Source organism: Molossus molossus, unplaced genomic scaffold (genome assembly GCF_014108415.1).
Source record: "Molossus molossus isolate mMolMol1 unplaced genomic scaffold, mMolMol1.p scaffold_m16_p_13, whole genome shotgun sequence".
In the NCBI taxonomy this organism is placed as follows: Eukaryota; Metazoa; Chordata; class Mammalia; order Chiroptera; family Molossidae; genus Molossus; species Molossus molossus.
The window spans coordinates 72,820,348-72,845,635 of NW_023425348.1; the positions used below are offsets into that span (position 1 = coordinate 72,820,348).

Genomic DNA, 25,288 nt, shown 5'->3' on the forward strand with positions numbered 1-25,288 from the left:
CATACGTCCATGCAGGCCCCTGGAAGGGCTTTGGCACTTACTCTGCGAGAGATGGGGGCCCATGGAAGGTCTTAGGTTATAGTCTTTTCTCAGCACAGCTACCAGAGGGATCCCCAGGCTTAATTTTGTTTTATTTTGTTTTTTAAATTCTCCCTGGAGGATATTTTTCCATTTATTTTCAGACAGAGTGGAGGGGGGGGCATTGATGTGAGAGACACACATTGATTTGTTGCCTCCTGCATGACCCTGACCAGGTCTGGGGACTGAACCGCAACCGAAGTATGTGCCCTTGACTGAAATCGAACCCACGACTCTTTGGTCCATGGGCCAACACTCTGACCCTGAGCCAAACCTGCCAGGGCCCCAGGCTTAATTTGAAAAGGATCCCTCTGGCTGCTGTGGTGAATCTAGACTAGGGGATTGAAGTGGGAGCAGAAAGACTGATTTTAGGAGGCTACTGACTAGTAGGGGCGAGACAGGATGATGGCTTCTACCAGAGTAGTAGAGAATAGTGGGAGGATGTGCATGTTTTGAAGGTGGCGCCGATGGGATTTGTTGGTAAATCAGGTATGGGGAGAAAATGGAGGAGGTTTTTAGCCTAAACAATTGGACAGTTCGCTGAGATGGGGAGGGTTATGGGTGGAGGAGGTCTGAGGGGCACATTAAGTGTTCGGTTTTAACTTTGACATGTCTCTTAGAGGTGTCAGTGGAGAAGTGAATATGGGGTTATCAACATCTAGTTGGCATGTAAAGCTCGAGCCTCAGGAGGTGGCTGCGGGAGTGGAAGTCCAGGTGCTGAGCCTTGCTTTCTGGCCTGTGAGAACTGCCTCCTTTTGTCTGGCCTTGGCCTCAGCCTGCCTTCTCCTCGGTGGTGGTGGTGGTGGGTGGCCGAAACCCGACCTCTCTCAGAGCTCACCTAATAGATGTCTCTTTCCACAGGCCAAAGCTGTCTTGAAATTCATCGAGGGGATCTCAGAAAAGACCCTGAGGAGTACTGTTGCCCTCACAGCTGCCCGAGGAAGGGGGAAGTCTGCAGCCCTGGGCTTGGCTATTGCTGGGGCAGTGGCTTTTGGGTAAGAGGGTGTGATTACCCATCCTCAGGATCTCTGGCTCCGAGGGAGCAGTGTGTGGGATTAGGGCTCAGGACTGGGAGGCGGCTCTGGGTCTGAGCAGGCTCCTGGAGGATTTCTCTAGGTCTTGGGTTCCTGTCTAGAAACAGCAACACATTCCCCCAGCACCTTAGAGGTGCATAGAGGTGCAGGCAAACAGACACACACACTCCAGGGCCTTTGTGGTGACTATTTAAAGTTGAACAAACACAAAAGCAAAGAAATGCTAGTAAGAAACTTTAAAATTCTCAGGCTCTGAGAATGTGTATGACCAGCTTTGCTGAGTGAGAAAAGTACAAGCTTGACATTTTAATGATTGTGATCAGCAGAAGGTTTTGTTTGCTTCTGAGGAGCTGCCTTGAGTGTGATGTTACTTTCTGTCTTTTGCCCTGGGTGGGAGATTCATGAACTGGCCAGCAGAGTGTATGCTTCTCACTGTGCAGACGTGAACAGTGGACCTAGAGTGGACTTAGGAGACCATGTTGTCCTATACGCATCATCTTCCGTGGTGCTCCTGGTCACTCCGTGAGCGTTTTATAGATGGAGAAATGTCTCAGTGACTCGGCGAAAATCCCTGAGCAAGTCGGAGCTAGTAGCACTGGGCTGAACTCAGCGTTGACTCCTAGTCCTGTGTTCCTCTTGCTGCCCCAAGAGTACCAGGCGGCCCCTTAGCGTTGCACCCTGTACGTTCACAAGAATCCCTCAGACGCTTGCTGTGGCCTCATTCTGCCTTCACAGTTTGAACCTTGCAGCACAGCTAGTGGTCCATGTGTCGCCACCCCTCGGGGCCCATGGCACAGGGCCAGGGAGCAGCATGCTGATTCGGCACACAGGAAGTTGTTCTCCAGTGCCTCTTAGCCGTGTGTTTTCACATGTTCGTAGCTAATTGCAGGGGCATGCTCCCTTCAAACTGCTAATGCATTTTCCTTAGTTTGGGAGGGAAAACATCCTCAGGTCTGGAGTCATTTTACTTTTCCTCCCCAAAGAGTGTCCTGATTTTTTTCCCTGCCGTTGTCTCTGGTTATCCCCTTGTGACTAGGGCAAACAAAGATGTTTTCCTTTTCCTTAAGTTCCCTAGATATATTTTAGATTTCCTAACCATTTAAACATTTTTTTCTTCTTCTTTTCTTCAATAGGTACTCCAATATCTTTGTTACCTCCCCAAGCCCTGATAACCTCCACACTCTGTTTGAATTTGTATTTAAAGGATTTGATGCATTACAATATCAGGTAGGAAAATCATGATAAGAATGAATTTTGATTCAGTGCTAAGTTTAAATCCAGGGGAAGGCTTTAGAATGCATGCTTGCTTTCTTATTATTTAGTTTCTAAAGCTTGTTTCTAATGCTTGTCATTGGTTTGACACTTTCCCCACCAGGAGCATCTGGATTATGAGATTATTCAGTCTTTAAATCCTGAATTTAACAAAGCAGTGATCAGAGTGAATATATTCCGAGAACACAGGCAGACCATTCAGGTGAGTCTCATTCTAAGGCCCTGCTGTGTGGGGCCAGTGCCCTGCTGGTGTTAAATGGCTCTAAGGTGTTCTCTTTTATAGTCTCTTTATGTCCTGTGTAATTGCACGTCTTTTAGACAGTTGCTGTTTTAGGATAAACCTGTTCCAGATTGTCAGCCTCTTCTAAAGAAAAACCTTCAAGCAAACTAACAAATGTATGTAGCCAGATTGGAAAGTTGTACTTTTGACCTATGAAAATTGAGTAAGTGGGATAAAGAGTATGTTAATCTGCTAAAAGAAATATAATGATTGTTCTGACATCAGTTCTACTTTTGCTTACTTACAGCAGGTTGTGAAATGGTGCATCAGTAACTAAAACAATAACCTCACTGTTTAAAAGAAAAAAAGAACTTTGCAAAAATGGACTCTGAATCTTTGTGGTTTAGTGAGTGCCCTGTTTTCCTTTTTAAACAGTGTTTCACTGAAAGCTATAAATCTCCAGTGCTTTGTAAGCCTGAATGATCTGCACTTGTCCAAAGGCCGAAATTTTGTTAAATTGTAGAGAAGCATCAGTGTGACCGGCTTGCAGGAGGGATGGAGACCCATGGGCTCCTAGTAGAGGAGGTTCCTTGGTTATTGTTGGAGTTGGATGGGGTGGGAAGTGGGCAGGCATACTTGGCAGTTTATGTCCTTGATCTTTATACCTGTCAGGGAGCTATGCCTGTAAAGGAGGTATACTTTTTGTTGTTGTTAATCCTCAGTTAAGGATATTTTTCCATTGAGTTTTAGAGAGAGTGGAAGGGAGGAAGGGAGAGAGAGAGAGAGAAACATCGATGTGAGAGAGACACATCAGTTGTTTGACTCCTGCACGACCCCAACTGGGGATTGAACCTGCAACCCAGGTATATGCCCTTGACTGGGAATTGAACCCACAGCCCTTTGGTCTGTGGACCAATGCTCTAACTACTGAGCCAAACCGGCCAGGGCAGGAGGTACATCTTTTTATCAAAGAGTCCAGATTTTGAATGATGTTAAGTGTTTATGCCTTTTACCTAAGGATATTAATTTTTTTCTAATTAGGTCTTTCTCGAATTTGTTATTCCATGCATTTCTTCCCATTTTGTCCAGTCCCCTCACCTGCGAGGAGGGTAGACTGATTTTGGGGTTGGGGGCAGGCTGCAGGCAATGAGAAAACAGAGACCTGTTAAAACGAAAGAAAAATACACAAACCAAAGAAGGAAAACTTGTCCCTGAAGGGCTCAGCACTTGCTGGTCCTTGAATTTTGAATCACAGACCCTCTTGCTACCAGAGTCCTTTTGTCTTCTGACTGGAGTTTAAATGAACGAGTGGTGACCTGACTTTATGAGGCTCCATTTACGTTCCTTTGAGACATCCTCAAAAAAAAGAGGAATATTAGATTAAAGTCTGCTGTGCCTCCTCAAGGGGACTGCTTTCTGCTGCTTTCATGTGTCGTTTGTTTAGTTTTTCCCTTTAAGAATCCAAGTCATGGGGCCCTGTTGGGGATGAGTATCCTGCTGTGAGAAGTGAGGGAGGTCGCTGCCTCCCCGACTCATCAACAACTAACAAAGCAGTTACAAAATCTTACCTGTAACAAAATACTTCAAATGCACAGAAGAGTGCAGAGACCAATATAACACTCAGATGCTTGGCACTCAGGCTTAAGAAATGTTGACATTTTGCCGTTTGCTGTGTTTGTTTCATATTTTAGAAGTCATTTATATTTTTGTTTTAAAGATCTAAAACATCGCAGACACAGTAGACATCCCTCTTGTACCCCTCCCTAACTCACTTTCTCTGCCACTCCCCATAGTAACTGTATTCTGAGTTTGATGTGTTTCCTTTCGAGTCATGTGTTTGTATTGTACTATATAATTATGTATCCATAAACGGTAACATCCTATACTTGCCTTTCTTTTTTTTGACCCAGCATTTGTTTTTAAGATTTGTGCAGATAGAAGCTTGCAGAGCTGGTTGCTGTTAAGCACCATGTGTGTACACACTCACACACACACACACTGCAGTTTATTTATATATTTCTAGACATGGAATTGTTGGGTTTTAGGGGATATGCAGCTTTCTAGCTTTCTTGGATTTTGCCTAATTCTTTAATTGACCTTCATACCAGGATTTTTGTTTGTTTGTTTCCCCAAGTCCTCATAAAGACTGAGTGTTTTACAGCTATTTAAGTTTACATGTGTGTGTGTGGAATGGGATCTCCTGTTGCCTTTAGCATTGCACTGACCACTAGTGTGGTTGAGTGCCTTTGTTTATGTTCATTGGTTATGCAGGTTTCTCTCCTGTAAATGCCTTGTCATGCCCTTTTGCAAACTAAAAATAGCAGGAAGCCCTGAAGAGACTGAAGGGGCTGTTCGTGTGCATAAGGATGTCAAGCTTATGGCAAGTTTGTGGCATTTGGTGGCCAAGCTAGTAACATACATAAATGTGTGAATGTTTGTGTATTAAGAAGGGAATAAGTCTTAGAAGTATCTCATGAGTGTAGGGAGACTTGGCCTTTATGGTGGTATCAAAGCCTGGTGCATGGTACCCAGCGAATAGTAGGTGCTTGAGAAATATGACATCTTCCCATTATCCATGACTAGGGCCGAGCTGTGCCTCTGGCTCAGTGGCCAGAGTGAGGCTGAGGGGAAGCATGAGAAGGCAAAAGAGGGGAAGGAAGGGAAGGCACCACCTATCACACCAGGCCAGCCCCCAGGCAAGGAATTTTTACAAATGGATCTGATTTTTCTCTTAAGCAGCCATCAGATAGGTATCTCCTCCATTTTACAGGAGAGAGATCTGAGGCTGTCTGTGATTAAATGACCTGTCTAGGGTCACATAATTGGTAGTTGACCTGTTTGAGCCCAGGTGTCTGATTGCAAGCCCATTACATTTTTGTCCTGCCAAGGAAGAGTGGAAAGGAGGAATGAAAAAAGAAGAAAGGGGAAGGGGGAGAGAGAGGAAAGAGAGAGGCCTTCATGATCACCAGTGATCACCACTGTGACGTTAGATGGCCAAGCTAATGACAGAAATTTCTTTCCCACAGTATATACATCCAGCAGACGCTGTGAAACTGGGCCAGGCTGAACTTGTTGTGATTGATGAAGCTGCTGCCATTCCCCTCCCCCTGGTGAAAAGCCTCCTGGGCCCCTACCTTGTTTTCATGGCATCCACCATCAACGGGTAAGGCCCCTTAGGGTGCAGCCTTTGCTCTCATTTTAGGTTCTTGCTGATTAGGTGGCATGTGATGAATATGGCTTGGGTGGGTAAGTTTGATTCCCAAAGTCTGAGTCTTTGGGGCAGCTTCAGCCTCTGCTAGGGCTCTTGCTAATGGGAGCTGACCTCTCAGTAATCATCTCTAGCTCACCTCTGGTCTGACATGAAATGGGCCGCACAAGACTGAAGAATTTCGTAACTCAGGTGATGAGTGTCTCCTATCTAGAGGCCTGATCAAGTTTTTCCTTTTATTTTTTTTTATTAATCCTCACCCAAAGATATTTTTTCATTGATATTTTTAGATAGAGTAGAAGGGACTGGGTAGGGGGTGGGGAAGAAGCATCAATGTGAGAGAGACACATCAATTGGTTGCCTCCCACACAAGCCGACTGGGGCTGGGATCAGACCTGCAACCCAGGTACATGCCCTTGACTGGGAATTGAACCCGAGACCCTTCTGTCCTTGGGCCGATGCTCTAACCGCTGAGCCAAACCAGCCAGGGCCTGATCAAGTTTTTAAAAGTACATGGATGACAATACCAATGTCTTATATCTTAGAGTTATGTGAAAATACAGTATTAAATTAACTATATAATTAGCATAAGAATGGGCTGCTCAGGAGCTTTCTATAAATTTTGAAGTATTTAGTTTATGTTTGCTGTAGAAAATTTAGGAAAAATAGGTAAGCAAAAAAGAAAAATCACTTGTGATCTGATCACCAAGTAAAATGGTAACTTTTTGTTTCACCGTTTGAGGATATGCCAGACTATTTTCCAAAGAGCTGCACCATTTTACATTCTCACCAGCAGTGTGTGTAGGTTCCAGGTTTTCCATATCCTATTTTTGTCATCTGTCATATGTCTTTTCATTATAACCATACTAGTTAGTGTGAAGTGGTGACTTTGCATTTTCCTAATGGCTGATGATGTAGGCATCTTATGTGCTTATTAGCCTTTTGTATGTCTTCTTTGGAGAAATAACATTCAGATCCTCTGCTCATCTCTGTTTGGGTTGTTTTTTCTAATTGAGTTGCAAGAGTTCCTTATATACTCTAGACACAAGTCCTTTCAGATATGTGGGGTGGAGAGAGGGAATAAAATATTTCAAAATTCCAATTATTTTGATCATTCTTTAAAAGTAGTTTTGAGTAAGAGGAAGTAGTTATACACTTACATTATTAAGTATTATAATAATGAGTACTACAGCCCTGGCCGGTTTGGCTCAGCGGTTAGAGCGTCGGCCTGCGGTCCTGAGAGACCCGGGTTCGGTTCCTGCTAAGGGCACGTACCTCGGTTGCAGTTTGTCCCCGGCCTTGATCGGTTGTGCGGGTGTCAGCCACTCGATGTGTACCTTTCACATCGATGTTTCTCTCTCTCTCTCTCTGTTCCTCTCTCTCCCACTCTACCTGAACAAAAAATGGAAAAATGTCCTCCGATGAGGATAAAAAATAAATAATAATAATGAGTACTACAAAATAATATAATAATAAAAAAGAAAGCCCACTGAGCAGTCTGCACTCTGTGGTCACACATGCTTGTGATGAAAAACGAGGAGGAGATAGAACTGAAAAGTGCTGGTCAGGGGTCAGATTATAGATACTTTGTTTATTTCCCCCCAATTTTTTGCAAATTGTTTTATGTTACCTTTTAAGTGAAAGTAGTAATTAAAAGAAGTATTTGGGTATTGGATTTGTTTAATCTTGATTTTCCAAACTGGAAATGTTCTCTGTTCATTTCTTCAGGCATGTTACTTCTAACAGCAGTCCTTAGTAATTGACCATTTAACTGTTTCAGTTTTGTTACGTTAGAGGCTTTAGTCACATAATTTTTTCAGCCCTTATTTTATTTAGTTCGTAGCACAGCCCTGTGAAGTGTGTAGAATAGTCCCCTTGTGAGGATGAGGCTGGAAAAGGTCGAGTTCCTTGCTCAGAGGCACTAAGTGGACGTCCCAGGACTGGAGTCCAGGATGACTCCAGGTTGAGCCACCTGCTACCCTGCCTCCTTTTTTTTTTTTTTTATAAAGTATGCTTTTATTGATTTTTTTAGAGAGAGAGGAAGGAAGAGAGAGATAGAAAAATCAATGGGAGAGAGCAACGTCAATTAGCTGCCTCCTGTACGTCTCTAACTGGGGATCGAGCCTGCAAACTGGGCATCTGCCCTGACCAGGAATTTAACCGGGACCTCCCAGTCCATGGGACGATGCTCAATCCACTGAGCCACACTGACTGGGCATACCCTGCCTCCTTTGCGTGTGCCCATGTTGTCCAGAAAGTTCAGAGGTGAGCAGAGCTGTTTTGGGGAGCAGGAGTGGTGTTTCAGCAGGATGGGGAAAATAGTTCTCATTCCCTCCTAGAGAATGGATTTGGGACCCTGTGTCTGATGGCCTTTGCTTTTGCTCCTAGCTACGAGGGCACTGGTCGGTCGCTGTCCCTCAAGCTGATTCAGCAGCTCCGTCAACAGAGTGCCCAGAGCCAGGTCAGCACCACCGCCGAGAACAAGATGACGACGACAGCCAGGCTGGCCTCAGGTACCCTGGAGCTCTGGCTGGGCCCTTCCTCTCATGGCATCGTGGGTGGTACCAGACCTTCCTACAGTCAGGTTCAGTCCTCAAGAGCTGAAGTTGCGTTTCTCCATAGAGTAGCAAGCCAGTGACCAGGTGGGAGCCTGACGGGCCTTCTGGAGGCTGGACTCGTGTTTGTCCCCATGGCGGGGCATGCTGCATCGCCTTAGTGAGAGCCCTTTGGGAGTGGTGTCATGGCAAGCTGAACATTCGCCAAAAAAGTTTAAAACCACCCAGTTCACATCTTGGGCCATGTTTACGTGGGCACACGGTGACAAAGACAAAGTAGAACGTTTTCCCTGCTCTTTCAGACAACATGTATTTAGTCATTGTTTCTCGCCGTTGTGTTTTGTGGGGAACAGCGCGAACGCTGCACGAGGTTTCCCTGCAGGAGTCAATCCGATACGCCCCCGGGGACGCGGTGGAGAAGTGGCTGAACGACTTGCTGTGCCTGGACTGCCTCAACATCACTCGGATCGTGTCAGGCTGCCCCTTGCCGGAAGCCTGCGAGCTGTATCCTCCTGGGTGGTTTGCCCTGAGGAAGGGAGGGGCGATGAAAGAATTACACAGAAGGTTTCAGCCCTTTGTGTCATGGGCTGCTGCTCCAGGGAACATTCTCGATTCTCTGCTCAGGACACGACAGGGTTCCTCTTCCCAAGTTGAGGGAAATCCACATGTCCAGGTGACCCTCGGAAGTAGTATGTCCTGTTGTGGCTTTCTTTTATTTGTTTTGGTTGCTTAACTCCAGACCCAGCTACTATGTTAACAGAGACACCCTCTTCTGCTACCACAAGGCCTCCGAAGTTTTTCTGCAGCGGCTGATGGCCCTGTACGTGGCCTCTCACTACAAGGTAACCGCAGCTAGCCCTCAGGTGAACTTCAGCCCTGACAGTCCCCTTTACCTGGCTTTCAGATCTTCTGTTACCCAGTGGAGTGGCTCAGGTGACCGATCCCCTGGGACTGGAATGTGCTGGCGTTGGCAGGGGCCGGGGATCTTGCTGGAGGGATTGCATTTCCCACTGTTGTTGAGATTGTCTTGGGCTTCCAGCTTTGCCTGCAGAGTGTGGAATTCCTGTGGGTAGTGCCACACCTGGTAACTGGAGAAGTGGAGAATGTTGCCCATTTCAAATGGAGTCCATCTGTTTCTTGCCTGTCTGCTAAGCTGGTTGGTTCAGATGACATTGTAGTTGTAGCCTGCTGGTGCTGTTTTTTTTTTTTTTTTCCTTTCCTTATTTTAGAGAGAGAGGAAGAGAGATGGGGAGAGAGATGGAAACGTCGATGAGAGAGAACATGGATTAGCCGCCTCCTGCATGCCCCGCACTGGGGATCAGGCCTACAACCTGGGCCTGGGCCCTGACCAGGAATCGAATCAGGGACTTCTTGGTGCGTGGGTCGATGCTCAACCACTGAGCCACACTGGCTGGGCCCTGCTGGTGCTGTTTGACCTGAAACTAGCCTTGCAGCTGTGGGCTGTTTTTAAAGAGCCGGAAGTGAGAATTAGAATACTTGAATGTCATAAAAACTAAAGGGCATGTTAGAAAGGATCTATTTTGAGGGTCTAGGTGGCATTTTTATGGACACCCTTTATGGAAGGCTGAAGAATGGGTGTTAGGAGTGGTTGCAGGCTTTTCTGAAATAGCAGCCTTTCATCGGGACAGTGACCTCCTGGTGTGAAGTAGGCAGTGCTCAGTGAGCAGCTCTCCGCCCTGCTCTGCAGCCTCCACATCGTGGTGAGGTGACAGCAAACACTCCAGGCTCAGTCCCGTTTCACCATTTCGGAGACTCTCAGGCTGGCTGCCCAAGATACTGGGAGGGTGCTGTGCGGGTTCCAGCCCACACTCGGCTCTGGGGAAGGCAGGCAGGCTCCAGAGCAGCATCTTGAGTAGAGGACAAAGAGGAGCCGTGCTCCCTGACCGTGTTTGTGCCCACAGAACTCGCCCAACGACCTCCAGATGCTCTCTGATGCGCCTGCTCACCACCTCTTCTGCCTCCTGCCTCCCGTGCCGCCCACCCAGAACGCCCTGCCCGAAGTGCTTGCTGTCGTCCAGGTACAGAAGCAAAGGCGTCCTGGGCACTTTGATTTGGGAACCACTTAGGTCTCAAGAGCTAATGGCTCAGTAACCGCAGATGGGAAGCTGTTGATTCCCGGTCTGCAGGCGATGGGAGTGCGTTGAAGGAAAGCACCACCAACAGAAACCCAAGGCCCACTTTTCATGGGTGGGTGGAAGTCTGAATTGGCCACTCGTGTTCTGACTTACAGCTCCTCCTAAAACAGTGGGTTGCGACCCCTTTGGGGGTCGAACGACCCTTTCACAGGGGTCGCCTAAGACCATAGGAAAACACATATTTCCGATGGTCTTAGGAACTGATACACCATTCCTCTATCCGTCTCCAGGCGGGTCCGCCCACATGCAGATACGCCCACATATGACAGGAGGAACTGCATTAAAGGGTCATGGCATTAGGGAGGTTGAGAACCACTGTCTTAAAACAACTGGTTTGTTCATTGTTTTCCTGCTGTTACAAAAGCAGTACATGGCACGTATAAAACTGGAAGACACAGATTGGGAAAAGTAATGTTTTTAATGCCTGGCATGTGTTCATGCATTTCTATATAATTTCCTTTTCATAAACATGGGATCATAGTGCTTGGTAATATTTCTTTTTTTGCACTGTGTCAGATATTTATGATCTGCATAATTTTCAAAGACTACATTGTATTTCAGTATATGCCCGTACCATATGTGTTGAACCGTTCTCCTATCGGATACTTGAGTCATCGAGAATTTGTATATTCTGTGCAGAGCAGCACAGACATTCTGTGTCTTAGTTGTTGTGTGCACATGCACACCATGCGTGGAGACCCTTGTCTGGTGTGGGTTTGCTCTTTGGGCCAGGAAGACATCAGCACTGTGCCTTGTCAGTGAGCGTCAGGATGCCCATGGGCATAGCTGTGCAACTGCCACTGGAAATGGATGAGTCACTTACAGGGTCAAGCCTGCCCTGGAGTGGAAACAGCTGTCCTGTCGGAACCAGAGGAACATCGGTGATACTCTCTGAGTGGCTCTGTACCTGGGGCTGGCCTTCCTGCCTGCACTGTCTTGCTTCCCCCACAGGTGTGCCTTGAGGGGGAGATCTCTCGCCAGTCCATCCTGAACAGCCTGTCTCGAGGCAAGAAGGCTTCGGGAGACCTGATTCCGTGGACAGTGTCAGAGCAGGTGATGCGCTCTCCCTGCCGTGTCAGTGTGCGTGAAGCTGGCTGTGCTGGAGGATGTGCTGTGTTGCTAAGTTGCTGTCTTGTGTCTCCCACAGTTTCAAGATCCAGACTTCGGTGGCCTTTCAGGTGGAAGGGTCGTTCGCATTGCTGTTCACCCGGATTATCAAGGGGTAATGTGTCCTGGTGTCTCCTCCCCTGGGGTGCTGGCACTAGCTGCAGCTGTGTTGCTGGCTTGTTAGGGCAGGTGTGCTTGGCTTGTGGGTGGGAAGCTGGTCAAGGAGCAAGTAGTTCTCGGCACTCCTCTGCCATGGAGTTTGCAGGGGGCCTGGGCTGGGGCTGGGGCGGACAGGACGATTGTACATGCTCCCTCTTCCTTTGTGAGGGCAGGGGACCTGTGAGCCAGATCTGCTTTTGTAATTACCCCCTCTCTCTTCGAAATCCCCACCGAGAAGTTAGCTGTAGAGACGTCAGGTTTGGGCTTGCTGAGCTGTGGACCAGAATCACAGCCAGGCTTCCTCATACTCAGGCGGCAAACGGGCTGTTCTTGTTCTTGATGAGCTGGACAGTGCGAGAGCGAGGGCCATTCACCGCTCTGTAGGGCTCCCTGCTTTGGCCTCATTGGGGGTTTCATTGGCTCTTCGTCAAGTGCAGTTTGGCTCAAGCGAAGGCTTTCTGGGAGCAGTACAAGGCGTGGAAGAGGTGCAGACAGACTAGAAATTTCTTCCTTTGGTCTCCCCTGCTTGCTCCTAGATGGGCTACGGTAGCCGAGCCCTGCAGCTGCTGCAGATGTACTATGAGGGCAGGTTCCCTTGTCTCGAGGAGAAGGTTGTCGAGGCGTCACAAGGAATTCACACCGTCAGCAGCGAGGTCAGCAACTCTGGGTTGAACTGCTTCCCGGAAGGACCTCCCTGGGTCTTCAGGAACAGGATCGAGAACTAGTTAGTGGTCTGGGCGCTGAGTACTAGCAGATTTCTTCTGTTTTGGAGTAGGTGCTACCTTCTTGAACCTAACATTTGAGATCTTCAGGCCAGCATCATTAGCATCACTGAAACCTTGTTAAAAATGCAAATTCTTGAGTCCTGCCCCAGACCTCCTGAATCAGAAGCTGGGGTGAGGCCATAAGGTGCCATAACCAGCTCCCAGGTGATGCTGATGCATGTTCCTGCTGAAAGCCACTGCTGTCCGAGCCCCTCCTCGTCCTGAGCCCAGATCACGCGAGCTCTCTTTCCTGGGAAGCGGGATGAGCACTAGGAACTGACGGCTTTCTACACACACGTTCATTTGAATTTCACAGTGTGCCTGTTGAGGAGATGGGGAGGGGGTGATATTTATGGTCAGGCTCAGAGGTGTGTCACTTCCAAGTCCCAGAGCCATCCAGTGTCAGGCCTGGCCGTTAGCCCCACCTCGGGAGCCCTGCCTTGTCTGTGAGTCTGCTAGGCAGTCCCAGACCGCGTGGCTCTTCGCGCTCTGGGCTCTGAGCAGTGTGAGTCCACGCTTCCCTAGGGTGGGCTGTGCTGAGGAATGAGCACTGGGCTCACTGCTGCTCCTGCACCTTAAAAGCCATAGGAACAAACCGAAAAACCTGTCCTGGTGTTTGTTGTTCATTCTAGAGCCTGGTGTGACAGGGGTGCTTGGGAAGGTCCCTGACCTTCCCTTCCCTTGGCCGGGTGGACTGTGTTTTCTCCCTGGCATCCTGTAGGCTGTCAGCTTGTTGGAAGAAGTCGTCACTCCCCGGAAGGACCTGCCTCCCTTGCTCCTCAAATTGAACGAGAGGCCCGCCGAGCGCCTGGATTACCTGGGTGTGTCCTATGGATTGACCCCCAGGCTTCTCAAGTAAGGGTTTGCCAGTCCTTCCTCCCAAACCACCCCCTTGGCCTTGGCATCTGAAAATGCGAGTTCTGGAGGCTGTCTGCCTTTCCAGGGGGTATTTGTCTGTTGTTCCTCGACTCCCTGCTCTTGGCCGGTCCCGGCCTTGTCCTTGAGCTGCTCCCAGAAGGCGCTCACGGTGACCTCTTCTCTTGTGTCTTTGCAGGTTCTGGAAACGAGCTGGGTTTGTTCCTGTTTATCTGAGACAGACCCCGGTGAGTGAGGCGTCTAGCACAGGGGGGCGTGGGTTTGTGGTTGTGGTTGGTGAGAGGTCTGTCTTGTGCAGAGCCCTGGTGCCCCTTGCTGTGCCCTGAGCAGGTGTTCCTTGGCTCCAAGAGGTCTGTTCCGATGGACACCCGGACAGCCATCCTCCCAGAGACAGTGTGATCACACACATTTACCCCCAGGTGTCTCTCTCCTGGTGCAGTCCAGGCTTTGGGCTCAGTCGTAAAATAGCCAAGTTGCGTGTGGACTTGCTCAGCAAGTTCCGGAAGCCTGAGCCTGGGCCTCCTTGACTTTCTTTACAAAGAAAAGTGGTTTTATGGAGGAGTTCGTGACAGAGCCATCGGGCTTATTATGGCAGGGGCACAAGTTGGTGACTGTCAGTTCATTAAAAAAAAAATTATTTAGCAACCTGTAGTGAATCAGGCAGTGAGCAAGTGAAGCATGACGTTTGTTTTCTAAGGGGTAGAGATAGGCCACAAAAGTGGACAAAGAGGCCGAGAAGCTCAGTTGGTTGGAGTGTCGTCCTGATATGCCGAGGTTATGGGTTGCAGTCCCAGGCAGGGCACATACAAGAATCAGTCAGGGAATGCATAAGTAAGCAGAATAACACATCGATGTTTCCCCTCTTCCTTCTCCTCTCTCTCAAAATCAGTAAATAAAAATGTTTGAAAAAGTGCACAAATAAATTTTTAGTAGTGATATGTGCTGTGAAGAAAACCAAACACTGAAATTATAGTAATGATTTCTGAGGGGTGACCTTTTAAACTGGAACCTGAGTGCCAGAATGGAGCAGGCATGGGAAGGGCATTTCCAAGCAGAGGGCACGGTGAGCGTGAGGACCTGAGGTGGTCACAAACTCACTGATTTGAAGGAGACAAAGAACGCCATGTGGCTCGAGATTCCGTCCAAGTCCAGGGTATGGTTGTGGGGGGCAGTTAGGTCCAGTGAGGACTACGTTTTCTTCCTGTGGCTGCGGTGTGGGCAGCGGGCGCTGGGGCCCAGGATTTGAGGCGGGAAGAGGAGTGGGTGAGAGAGGAGGGGGTTTGGTTTGAGGTCAGGTGTGAGGTGTGTTTTGGAGGTTAAACTGATTAGAATTGAAGGAGAGGATGTGGAAAATGAGTAGAAATTAAGGATAATTCCTAGATTTTTGGCTTGAGAAACGGTGTGGGAGGTACATTTGGCTGAGATAAGACCCACTGTAGGGAAAAGTGGGAATTTTTTCTGGCATAGTAATGGGAGATACCAAGTTGACATCCAAATGGAAATGTGGAAAAGGCCATTGACTGTAGGAGACTGTAGCTCAAGGAGGCGGTTGTGACGGGTAGATTTGGGAGTTAACAGCATATTCCTAATAGGATATACTACTTGAAGGCAAGGATTGTTTGGTCTGTTTTCTTCACTGCTGTAGCGCCAGAACTTAATAGCTGCTGTGTATAGTATGTGTTCAGTGAACGCAGTTAGCCCTTTGGCTCCATGGGATTGGTTCCAGGAAAACCGCCCCCTTCCCGAGGACACCAAAATCTGTGGATTCTGAAGTCCCTCCTATAAATGGCTTAGTGTTTGCACATAGCCTGCACATGTCGTCCCTTATACTTCAGCTCTCTAGACTGCTTATGATACCTGAAAGAGTGTGAGTGTGAGTGCTGTGTACGTAGTCTTATACTTTGTTGTTTAGGGAATAATGACAAGGAAGAAACTGCATGTTCAGTATAGACACAACCATCAGCCATGGTAGACCTGACTGCATAGTACCCGTCAGCAACAACGTAACAGTTAAACAAACATTGTTTTATTGATTTGAGAGAGAGATCGATTTGTTGTTCCACTTTATAATTCATTCATTGGTTGATTCTTATATGTGCCCTGACTGGAGATCAAGCCCACAACCTTGGCATCTTAGGATGAGCTACCCAGCCAGGGCTCTGACAACGTAACTTTTGTTCCCCCTGAATATTTTTGATTTGTGGTTGGTTGGATCTGAAGGTGAGGAACCCATGGATATGGAGGACCGTCTGTACTTTTGTTCACTGAATGAATAAGTATTTAAAGCTATTGAAGGTAGTGACTGAAGGTAGATAGAGAAGAGGGTGAGTCCTCGGAGCCCTCACTGTTAAGAGGAATGAGGAGGAAGACACAGCAAGGAAGCCTAAGAAGGAGCCAACTTGATCCCTTTGAGAAAGTCGGGGGTTTATTGTCACAAGCCGAGATTAAAGAGTGTTTCAAGAAGGGGTCATTTGCTATTCTGAGAACAATTAAGATGAGGAAGAAAAATTGGCCGTTGGACTTCTCAGCATTAGTGATCTGATTGAAATGAAAGCAGCTTCAGGGGAGAGGAGGGATCAGCGTGGCTGGAGAGGATGGGGGTGAGGACATAGACTGGAGTAGGTCATGCACAGCGAAAGGGAGCAGACAAACCAGGTAGCTGGAGGGAGACGAGTTAAGGGGGGTTGTCAGATAAGATTCCAGAACATGTTGGTGTGCTGCAGGGTGCGTCGTGTAGAAATCATGCAGATGATTGCACAGGGGAGGGGCCTGGCTGCAGGAATGCAGGTCTTGAGGAGGTGAGGGGGGAGGACCGGAGTGCAGGAGGAGAGGCAGCCACCTCGTCCTTCACAAGGGGGAAGGCAAACGGTGTGGGTACGGAAGGTGTTGGCCAGCTGCTTGACTTGGTGTTGGAAGGACAGAGTTCTGTTCTTTTTTTAAAAAAATTTTTTTTATTGCTTTTTAGAGAGAGGAAGGGAGAGGGAGAGAGAGAGACATCAATGAGAGAGAACATCGATTGCCCCCTCATTGGGGGATCGGGCCCTCAACCTGGGCATGTGCCCTGACCGGGAATTGAACTGGCGACTTCTTGGCACATGGGTCGATGCTCAATCACTGAGCCACACCAGCCGGGCCAAAGTTCTTTTCTGATTGTGTCTGTTTTCTCAGAGGAGGGCATCAGCCAAGAGGAAGGAGTGTTGGAGGCTTGATTTTGGAGAGCGCAAAGCCATTTTCCCAGGTAGTGCCCACTGGAGAGCTCGGGGCTGGGATATAAATTGGCAGTTGACTGTAAGGAGAATGCAGACCATGGAGCTGAATGCAGACCATGGAGCTCAGTGCAGCCTCAGCATGGTCTCCAAAATCAAGCCTCCAACACTCCTTCCTCTTGGCTGATGCCCTCCCTTCTGACTGGGTGTTGGTGTTTTGGTACATGAATGTTGAAGTCCATCAGATGTTTCTATGGCATGGGTCTCTGTTGCTGTTATGTAGCAAAGACCTAAAAGCCTGTGGTCGCTGTTTTGGCGCCTAAAGAAGCCTGCTCTTGCACACTGGCTGCCAGCGCGGAAGCTCGGGGTTTCACACACAAGTTTTTGCTATAAGGCTCCAAAACACGTTGATTGGCTCACGTGGAGTTTAAGCTGCCATAACTCAGTTCATAATCTCCGTGACGGAGCAAGTGGCCCTGTTCCATGGCCCGAAGCAGAAGCAGTGCTCTGAAGATCGGAGCAGCTCTGCTCCATCGCCGCGGCGCCTGCGAGAGGCTGCAGGGCTCCATGCAAGCCCTGGTGTGGGAAGGGACGCTGTGGGGGTGGGACGGTGAGGGCACTTCCCCGGCTGGGAGGGCAAGGCCCGTGGAGCACCACGCCTCCACTCTGCATTCCTGCCGCGAACAGCAACAGATCGTTCACGAAAGGGGGTTCTCGGTACCAGTGAGGACTTTGTATTTTCCAGAATGACCTGACCGGGGAGCACTCGTGCATCATGCTGAAGATGCTGACTGATGAGAACGAGGCTGACCAGGGAGCCTGGCTCGCGGCCTTTTGGAAAGGTGAATCTGCGTGGAAGGAGGACAGCGGGGTGACGGGTGGGGGCTTCCAGACCTCTGACTCTGTGGGTCGTGCCCCACAGACTTCCGCAGGCGGTTCCTAGCTCTGTTGTCCTACCAGTTCAGCACCTTCTCTCCTCCCCTGGCTCTGAACATCATCCAGAACAGGAACATCGGGAAGCCGGCACCGCCGGGTGAGCTGGTGGACGGCGAGGGCTGGTGTGGCTGGTTGGGTGGAAGCAGGAGGTGGACGCGGTGGTCCAGGAAGAGGGAGGGACTAGGAACTGAGGGGCCGGTTCTAGCCTACATCCTACTGGCTGCCTCCGCTCGGCATGCCCTGCCCCTCCTTAGGGGCGTCTGCCTGCGTAGTAGTTTCTACATAACAAGACCTTGGGCATGTGATTTGACTTCAGAGATGTCAGATGAGGTTCTTCGGTCAGTGAATTATGGATCCCGATTTAAAGCCCCTGAACCAGAGTAACTAGCTCAGTTCTGAGGCTCAGTTTCCTCATTTGGGAAGTTGTCCTAGGACTGTGCCGCCCGCCTTCTGTGGCCGACACGTAGAGTTCGCTGCGCAGTATAGATTCTGTTTGACTGTTTAAAATACAAAAAAAAATGTGTAAGGATCATTGTAGTAACAGCTGTGGGCTGTTCTGTTCTTTTGCTAAGTATGTGTGTATACTGTTTGCCGATTATATTTTGAACAACCCGTCCTTGAGCTGGACAGCATGCACACTGTGCAGCGGGTCCTGAGGCGGAGTGACGGGCAGGGGCGTTGAGTCCCTCCCACTCCGGGGCAGGGAGCCTTTCCTTGGTCTGATGTGTCGGCGTGGAGCACATGCCACTGTCCCCCTCCCTGCCTGGCCCAGAGCGGCTCCCCTCTGTCGGAGAAGGCCAGTGCTGCCTGGGCCGGTCCTTCCGTCAGTGGGCAGGCGCTTTCCAGACAGTCCCTTCCGCTCTGCTCTGGCTGGAGGCCCAGGGGGGAGCAGCAGCCTGGGTGACCCTGGGGCTGCCCTGACCCATCTGGCTCTGTCGCATGCACAGCCCTACACCGGGGGGAGCTGGAAGCACTGTTTCTCCCCTATGACCTGAAGAGGCTGGAGATGTATTCACGGAACATGGTCGACTATCACCTCATCATGGACTTGATCCCGGCCATCTCCCGGATGTATTTCTTGAACCAGCTGGGGGACCTGGCCCTGTCCGCTGCCCAGTCGGTAGGTTGCCTGCTGTCTGTGTGCTGGAAAAGAAGCTGGGTTGGTGGAGCAGTTTATGTGCTAGGTGTCGGTTTTGATGTTATTTTGTGCGTTTACTTCCTCGCGGTTCTGATGGGTGGGTGGGTAGTGGGCGACCTCCTGTGGTCCAGGTGGGGTCACTGGGCTCTGAAGTGGTCATGTGCCCAGCCAGTTGGTAAGGACGAGCTGGGGTTTGAGCCCATGCTGTCCTGCCACGTCGCATTCCTTCCTGCTCCACCCTAGCTGAGGTCTAGGAGCACCCTGGACTGTGTCTGGTTTTCATTAATCCTCACTGGAGGACATTTTTTTTCTATTGATTATTTAGGTAGAGTGGAAGGGGGGAGGGGGGGGAGAGAGAGAGAGAGAGAGAGAGAGATCAATTGGTTGTCTCCCAGTCAGGGTTGGGAATCGAACCTGTAGCCCAGGTACGTGCCCCTGACTGGGAATCGAACCTGCAACCCTTCAGTCCACAGGCTGATGCTCTAACAGCTGAGCCAAACTGACCAGGGCCCAAACTTTTTAATGTAGCTGTGAAGCAGTTGTTTGTCAGGCAGGATAAGTGCGTTTGGGGGTTTTAGGAAGAGGGAGTATTTCTTTGCAGTTTCAGTAACAGAATGAAAGAGAAGATTCAAAATGCACAGTGGCAGTCGACCTTCCATACTGGGCAGCTTTGGTCAGGAGAGGGGCCCTGTTCTCAGTGCCGTTTTAATGGGCGAGGGCCTGCCCCTCGGCCGCTCCAGAAGACTCTCCGTCCTCCAGGCTCTTCTCTTGGGAGTTGGCCTGCAGCATAAGTCCGTGGACCAGCTGGAGAAGGAAATTGAGCTGCCCGCGGGCCAGCTGATGGGACTTTTCAACCGGATCATCCGCAAAGTCGTGAAGGTAACCTTGGCCGAGGCCGAGGGCAGGGTTTTGGTCTGTTTCAAATGTAACAACCACTTCCTGCCCCAGGATGAATAGACTAACATTCGGCCATGTTTGCTGCAGGTTGTACCCCGGAGGTCCCTGCTAGGAACGCGATGCTTGTGCAGTCTGTTTTCACTCTTACCACGAACACATGCACTCCTGAGCTAGGTAGAGTTAATTTTCTGGGTCCTGCTGCTGCTTCATCTTCTGTTTCTTGGCCGTTGTCTTTGTAGCTATTTAACGAAGTGCAGGAAAAGGCCATCGAGGAGCAGATGGTGGCAGTGAAGGATGTGGTCCTGGAGCCCACCGTGAAGACCCTGAGTGATGACCTGGTATGCGGCCGCTGAAGGTTGTGAGCGCTGAGCGCGTGCCCAGTCCCCTTGAGCGAGAGTCTGCTTCACGACCGCGCTCGGTGGTGGTGACATTCTGTAGGTGTGAGCGACCTGCACTCCCCGCATGTCCCTGCCCAGGTTGTGCCCGAGCACACCTGGTCCTGTGCTGCCATCCGCTGAAGAGTGTGTGTGTGCGTGCGTGTGTGTGTGCGTGCGTGTGCAAACAGTCCAGCTGCTGTTGTGAACTTGTTGGTCCTTTATTTTTAATTCTCACCCGAGGATATTTTTCTGTTTATCTCAGATAGAGTGGGAGAAGGGGTAGGGGGCAGAGAGAGAAACATCGATGTGAGAGAGACTCATCGACTGGTTGCCTCCCACACCACCCTGACTAGGGCTGGGGACAAACTGCAACTGAGATACGTGCCCTTGACTGGAATTGAACCCGTGACTCTCTGGTTCATGGTGCGATGCTCTAACCACTGATCCAAACCAGCCAGGGCTTGTTGGTCCTTTTAGACTTTTCAAAATGCACATTTTATAGTCACATACACTGTAGTAAGAGCTGCCTCCAGCCGTGGAGGGGGTAAACTGAGAAGTAGGTATTCTATCCCCTCACCTTTTTCTGCGACTTGTCCCCTGCTTGACTCTGACCCACTGTCTCTGGGCCTTGCCGCAGGATGAAGCAGCAAAGGAGTTCCAGGAGAAACACAAGAGAGAAGTGGGGAAGCTGAAGAACATGGACCTTTCTCAGTAAGGCCCGTCTGTTGCTCGTGGGAAGCAGAGGCCAGCTTTGGCTCCTAGCCCCCGTGGACCTGTCTGCCTCGTCTTCCTCGTCCTGGCTCCCGGGCGCCCTGGGAGCTGTGCTCCATGAGTCACTTTCAGAAGCACTGATAGGGGAAAACCTCCCAATTCACTGTTGGCATGATTTTGGAGAACTTAGTTTCCCCAGATCAGCTCTGCCATGTTGACTTGCAGATTGTGTCCCCAAAACCCCTGGGGTTCCATCATGCCACAGGTCCACCAGGGAAGGGAGACAAGCAGCCACTTTTTTTTTATCCTCACCTGAGGACTTATTTTTTGCGTTTATCTTCAGATAGAGTGGGGGGGGGGGGGGGGGGCGAGAGGGGAAGAAACATCAGAGTGAGAGAGACACATTGACTGGTCGCCACCCACAGGACCCCAACCGGGGCCAGGGATGAACTGCAACTGAGGTACGTGCCCTTAGTGGGAACTGAACCCGGGACACTGGTCTGCAGGCCAACGCTCTTACTGCTGAGCCAAACTGGCCAGGGCACAAGCATCCACTTTTAATGGCCACTTTTCAACATTTGGCTTTTGCATGTGAATTTGTGTGAAGAAAGGATTCACTGCTAACAGATAACCCACCAAAGCCCCTTGCTCTGGAGCCCTCTGTGCCCGGGAGTCCTGGGCCCTCTGAGCTGCAGCAGGGCCCTGCCAGCCCCCTGGTGGATGTGAACAGCAACTCCAAAATTAGTGCCTCGGTGGCCCTGACCTGTAGTCCTGCCGCTGCTGGGTCATGACTGATGGCAGTTACTGGACACGGGTGATGGGGAGGTGGCCAGGAGGTCCCTTTGGCGGGATTTCAGGCTCTGCAGTATCAAAACCATGATTTGTCAGGACTTCGAGATCCCAAGAGGTGGGCAGCGTGGGGTGGGGTGGGGCACAATTCCAGGGGGTGGCACATGTGTGGGGTAGGAGTTAGCAAGAGGGTGGCAGGGGTGACAGTCAGGTGGAGAAGTTGGGCAGCTGCCTCCTGTGCAGGACTGCCCTGTCACGGACCCCTGCTGGCAGCCGCTGACCCTCCTTGCCCCACGGAGTTCCTGTCCTGCCGCGCGCCCGCTCCCTGCTGCTCGGACGCCAGGCAGCTCGGCCGGCCTCTGTGGCAGGGCATGTCTCATGAGGAGGTTGTCAGTCTTATTTTCTTCTAAGCATTCCCTTTTTCTTTCAAGCAGGCTTTGATATATTCCTCTGTTTTTTAGATACATAATCCGTGGGGATGATGAGGAGTGGACTGAGGTTTTAAACAAAGCCGGGCAGAATGCTTCGATCGTCAGCCTGAAAAGGTGAGGGCCTCACGCTGGACAGGGGAGGCGTCCTGGCCTCTGTGCTTCTCTGGTGACTTTCGTTAGGAATCAGGAGGTGGGAACAGGCTTGGAGAGAACAGTCATGATTCTCTCCTTCGAGGGCGGCTGCTTCTGTAGGTGGGGCCATCTGTGAGGCCTGGACCTCAGCATCCCTCGTAGTCCCCAGACAGCAGGGAGATGGGCTTGAGGGGACGGTCCCAGAGCTGCCAGGGACTGAGCACTTCCTGTGGGCTTGGAGGCGGTGTCCCGCCCACCCTCGGAACAGCACAGGGGCCGTCATCGCTGTCACTGCTTCAGAGGCGGAGTGGCCAAGGCTGGAAGGGTTAGGTGACTTCCCAGAAGCACAGCTAGTCAGGGGCAGAGCCAGGGTCGGGCCAGGCCCACGGCGGCGCTCACAGCTCGGGCCGAGGGCTCCTGCGTGTTGTGCAGCTGCCGAGGGAGCTCAAGGGCCGTGGCTGTGTGTTCGCATCTCCGGTGCTGAGCCTCGCGTCGCTCCGGTGCTCGAGGGCTCTGCGTGCGTGTGGCAGTGGTGCTGCTGGGGTCATGGCAGTGGTTCTGTCACTGTCTATACTTCGAGGCCTTGCTTTTCTTTCTTTCTTTCTGAGTGGTCATTTCATTCAGGTGATGTTGATGGCCCCTGGACGGAACAAATACCTCACAGGGAAGTGTTTGTACCCAGGGCAAAATGCCCCTGCAGAGAATCCTGAACCTGTAAGGGGAAGGGAGGTGGCCGTAAGCGGAGGGACTCCTGTGCCAGTCTGTCCACGAGGAATCCACAGGCCGCCCGGAATGTGTGACCTGAGTCAGTGCCCCTCGGGCTTTCTTCTCGTTCGGGAAAGTCAGATAGCAACAGCACGTCAGGGAGTGGGTAGGGTTTGCTGGGTTTTCATGCTTTCTGCTGGGTCACCGGGAGAATACGCCCTGAGAGGTGGGGATGCCTTCGACTTGACCTGGGGCCTTGGGAGAGGGGGGCGAACGGGACTCGGAAGAGAACTCAGACTTCCGATGTTACGATGTGGATTTGTGCCCTGGCTGCTGGGGGTTCCGTTGCTTGGAGTATCCCATACACCAGAGGTTGTGGGTTCGATTCCTGGTCAGGGCGTGTACGGGAGGCAGCTAATCCATGTCCCCTCCCCCTTTCCTCTCTGTAAAAATCAATTTTAAAAAGGTGATTAGTTCCTCCATAGACCCAGAGCTCAGTCCGGGCAGGAACTGGGTTCTGTGCGGTGCCCAGCCCCCAGCGCAGCGGGCGGCAGAGAACATGTGTGTCTGGCTGGGCGTCCTCGCGCTGTGTCCGACGCCGGAGGCCCTTGTCAGCGCAGCCGTCTGAGATGCCAGATCTGCGCGCCTCTTACCCGTTCTCTTTCTGCTGCTGTTTCTTTCCCCTCCAGTGACAAGAAAAGGAAACTAGAAGCCAAACAAGAACCCAAGCAGAACAAAAAGTTCAAGAAAAATAGAGATACGAAGCACAAAAAGGAAATGAAACTGAAGCGGAAGAAATAGTGAGGAGAAGCCTGGCCGCCAGCAGCCGACTCGGGAGGAGACGCCGGGCTCCGAGCTGTCTCTTGATGGGCGGTGGCCTGCACCCGCACTGTTAAAAGCGACGTGAGCCCATCGGACTGGACGCTGGCCTGGGAGTCCGCGTAGGCACCCAGCTTGGCTCAGAGCCGTCACTCTGAATGGGTCTGCTTGGCCTCGCCGGCTGGACACCGCTGGCCCCGCCAGGTCTGCCTCCTCCCTCAGGCCTGGCCTTCCTTTCCCCACGGCTTGTGTTGGGCCCAGCTAGTCCATTCTGTCCCGCACGCGTGGAAGCCACGCTGATCGGGCCCTTCTTAGGTGTTGAGGACACTGCTGTCTGGTGATGCCCAGGAGGCTGCTGGTGGGCTGTGGGGCCTCTCGTCACGGACTTGTCCGAACGCCCGAGGCCTGGAGCAGCCGTGGGGTTTGCACGGCTGTGCACCGCTCCACTCCCGGCTCCAGCAGCCGGCCCAGCGTCCCAGAGAAGCGCGACCTTCTCACTTAGGAAGGATAGGACACTCGAGTCCCCCAAAACTGATTTCATCCATTTGGGAAAAGAGTTTTGGGAACTACCCCTCCACTAGCAAGGGGGAGAGAGAGAGAGAGAGGCTCTATTTTTAATAAAAAACATCCTAGAAAGACCAGCGCCTGTGGGTGCTCCTTGACTCCACACAGGCGGAAGCTGCATCTTGCCCTGTTTCTTCTGGTGGCTGCCGGGTGGGCGTGGGAGGCGCTGGAGTCGAGCCGAGGTGGGCAGGGCGGCTGCGCTGACAGCCGGGAGCGTGGGAGTGGCCGGCACTGGCTGGCGCTCGCTGGGCCTCTTCCTCCCTTCCCCTCTCAGGTGGTTTGGTCCCTCCCCTCCGCTGGGGACAGATGAAGTCGTGGCTTCACACATACTTGGGTATGTTCGTGTGACGGTGTCTGCCTTCCGTCCCAGGCCCATGTGTGTTGTTGGACCCTCGCCCCGGGAGGTCCTCTGGGTGTTTCTTCTCCATGTCGCAGGCCCGGAGAGCTCAGGTGGGGTCAGCTGGCCACTTTCCTCCAGCCTGCCCCCTCCCGCCACAGCGCGGGCGACAGCTCCCCGCTGCTGGCCTCCTGCTCTGGTCCTGGACCTGGACAGCCCACGTGGCCTTGGTTCCCGACTCGTTTCCCCTGGACTCTGCGAGGGCTGGTCTGCGAGTCGGAACAGGTGCTCTCCTTAGCCGGCAGCCAGTTCCCGGGTTGACCGCGCACCCACTGTCCCCGTGCCCGTCTCCTGGCGCTGCACTCCCTGCCTGAGGACCCCTGTCTGCAGGGAGTCCCGAGAAAGGAAAGGAACGGGATTTCTGTTCCTCAGTGTCTGAGCCTGCTTTTCAGAGGTCATCCGAGGAGAGGCCAAAAGCGAGTCAGAATCCCAAGTGGGCAGAGCTGGGTGGTACCTGAAACTCCAGCCACGTCCACATCCCACCGGCGTCCTCTGCTTGGCCCCAGGGTGCCCTGCCCCTCACTGTGACCTTGGCACACACCTCCCTCTCCCTGCCGCCAGGCCCACATCTGTAAAGTGCAGGTCCCAGCGCTGGCTCAGGGCCGGGGGGGCTGGGAACTGCCCGGCGTCAGCAAGCCCCCCCAGCAAGGCTGAGTTCTGTGCGCAGCGCTGACGGGGCTGCGGTGACCGCCGTGCTGACCTGCGAGTGAGGACCACCTGTCCCCACCTGTCCGAACCCACAGCCTGAGCCAGGAGA

At 51.3% G+C, this 25,288-nt stretch overlaps 1 protein-coding gene across 1 annotated transcript in view; it reads left to right on the plus strand.

The window, feature by feature from the left end:
- NAT10 (N-acetyltransferase 10) overlaps positions 1 to 23,964 on the plus strand; it is a 43,176-nt gene extending 19,212 nt beyond the window's left edge. Inside the window, exons 9-29 of the mRNA XM_036258679.1 lie at positions 940 to 1,073; positions 2,246 to 2,339; positions 2,488 to 2,586; positions 5,631 to 5,767; positions 8,201 to 8,325; positions 8,721 to 8,871; positions 9,113 to 9,209; positions 10,290 to 10,406; positions 11,475 to 11,576; positions 11,671 to 11,745; positions 12,326 to 12,442; positions 13,275 to 13,408; positions 13,608 to 13,656; positions 17,381 to 17,477; positions 17,558 to 17,668; positions 18,519 to 18,691; positions 19,469 to 19,588; positions 19,846 to 19,944; positions 20,621 to 20,694; positions 21,945 to 22,028; positions 23,441 to 23,964. Of these exons, the coding sequence (XP_036114572.1) occupies positions 940 to 1,073; positions 2,246 to 2,339; positions 2,488 to 2,586; positions 5,631 to 5,767; positions 8,201 to 8,325; positions 8,721 to 8,871; positions 9,113 to 9,209; positions 10,290 to 10,406; positions 11,475 to 11,576; positions 11,671 to 11,745; positions 12,326 to 12,442; positions 13,275 to 13,408; positions 13,608 to 13,656; positions 17,381 to 17,477; positions 17,558 to 17,668; positions 18,519 to 18,691; positions 19,469 to 19,588; positions 19,846 to 19,944; positions 20,621 to 20,694; positions 21,945 to 22,028; positions 23,441 to 23,552 (2,301 nt within the window). The 3' untranslated portion in view covers positions 23,553 to 23,964. The remainder of the gene's footprint in view (positions 1 to 939; positions 1,074 to 2,245; positions 2,340 to 2,487; positions 2,587 to 5,630; positions 5,768 to 8,200; positions 8,326 to 8,720; positions 8,872 to 9,112; positions 9,210 to 10,289; positions 10,407 to 11,474; positions 11,577 to 11,670; positions 11,746 to 12,325; positions 12,443 to 13,274; positions 13,409 to 13,607; positions 13,657 to 17,380; positions 17,478 to 17,557; positions 17,669 to 18,518; positions 18,692 to 19,468; positions 19,589 to 19,845; positions 19,945 to 20,620; positions 20,695 to 21,944; positions 22,029 to 23,440) is intronic.
- Positions 23,965 to 25,288: the final 1,324 nt, after the last annotated feature.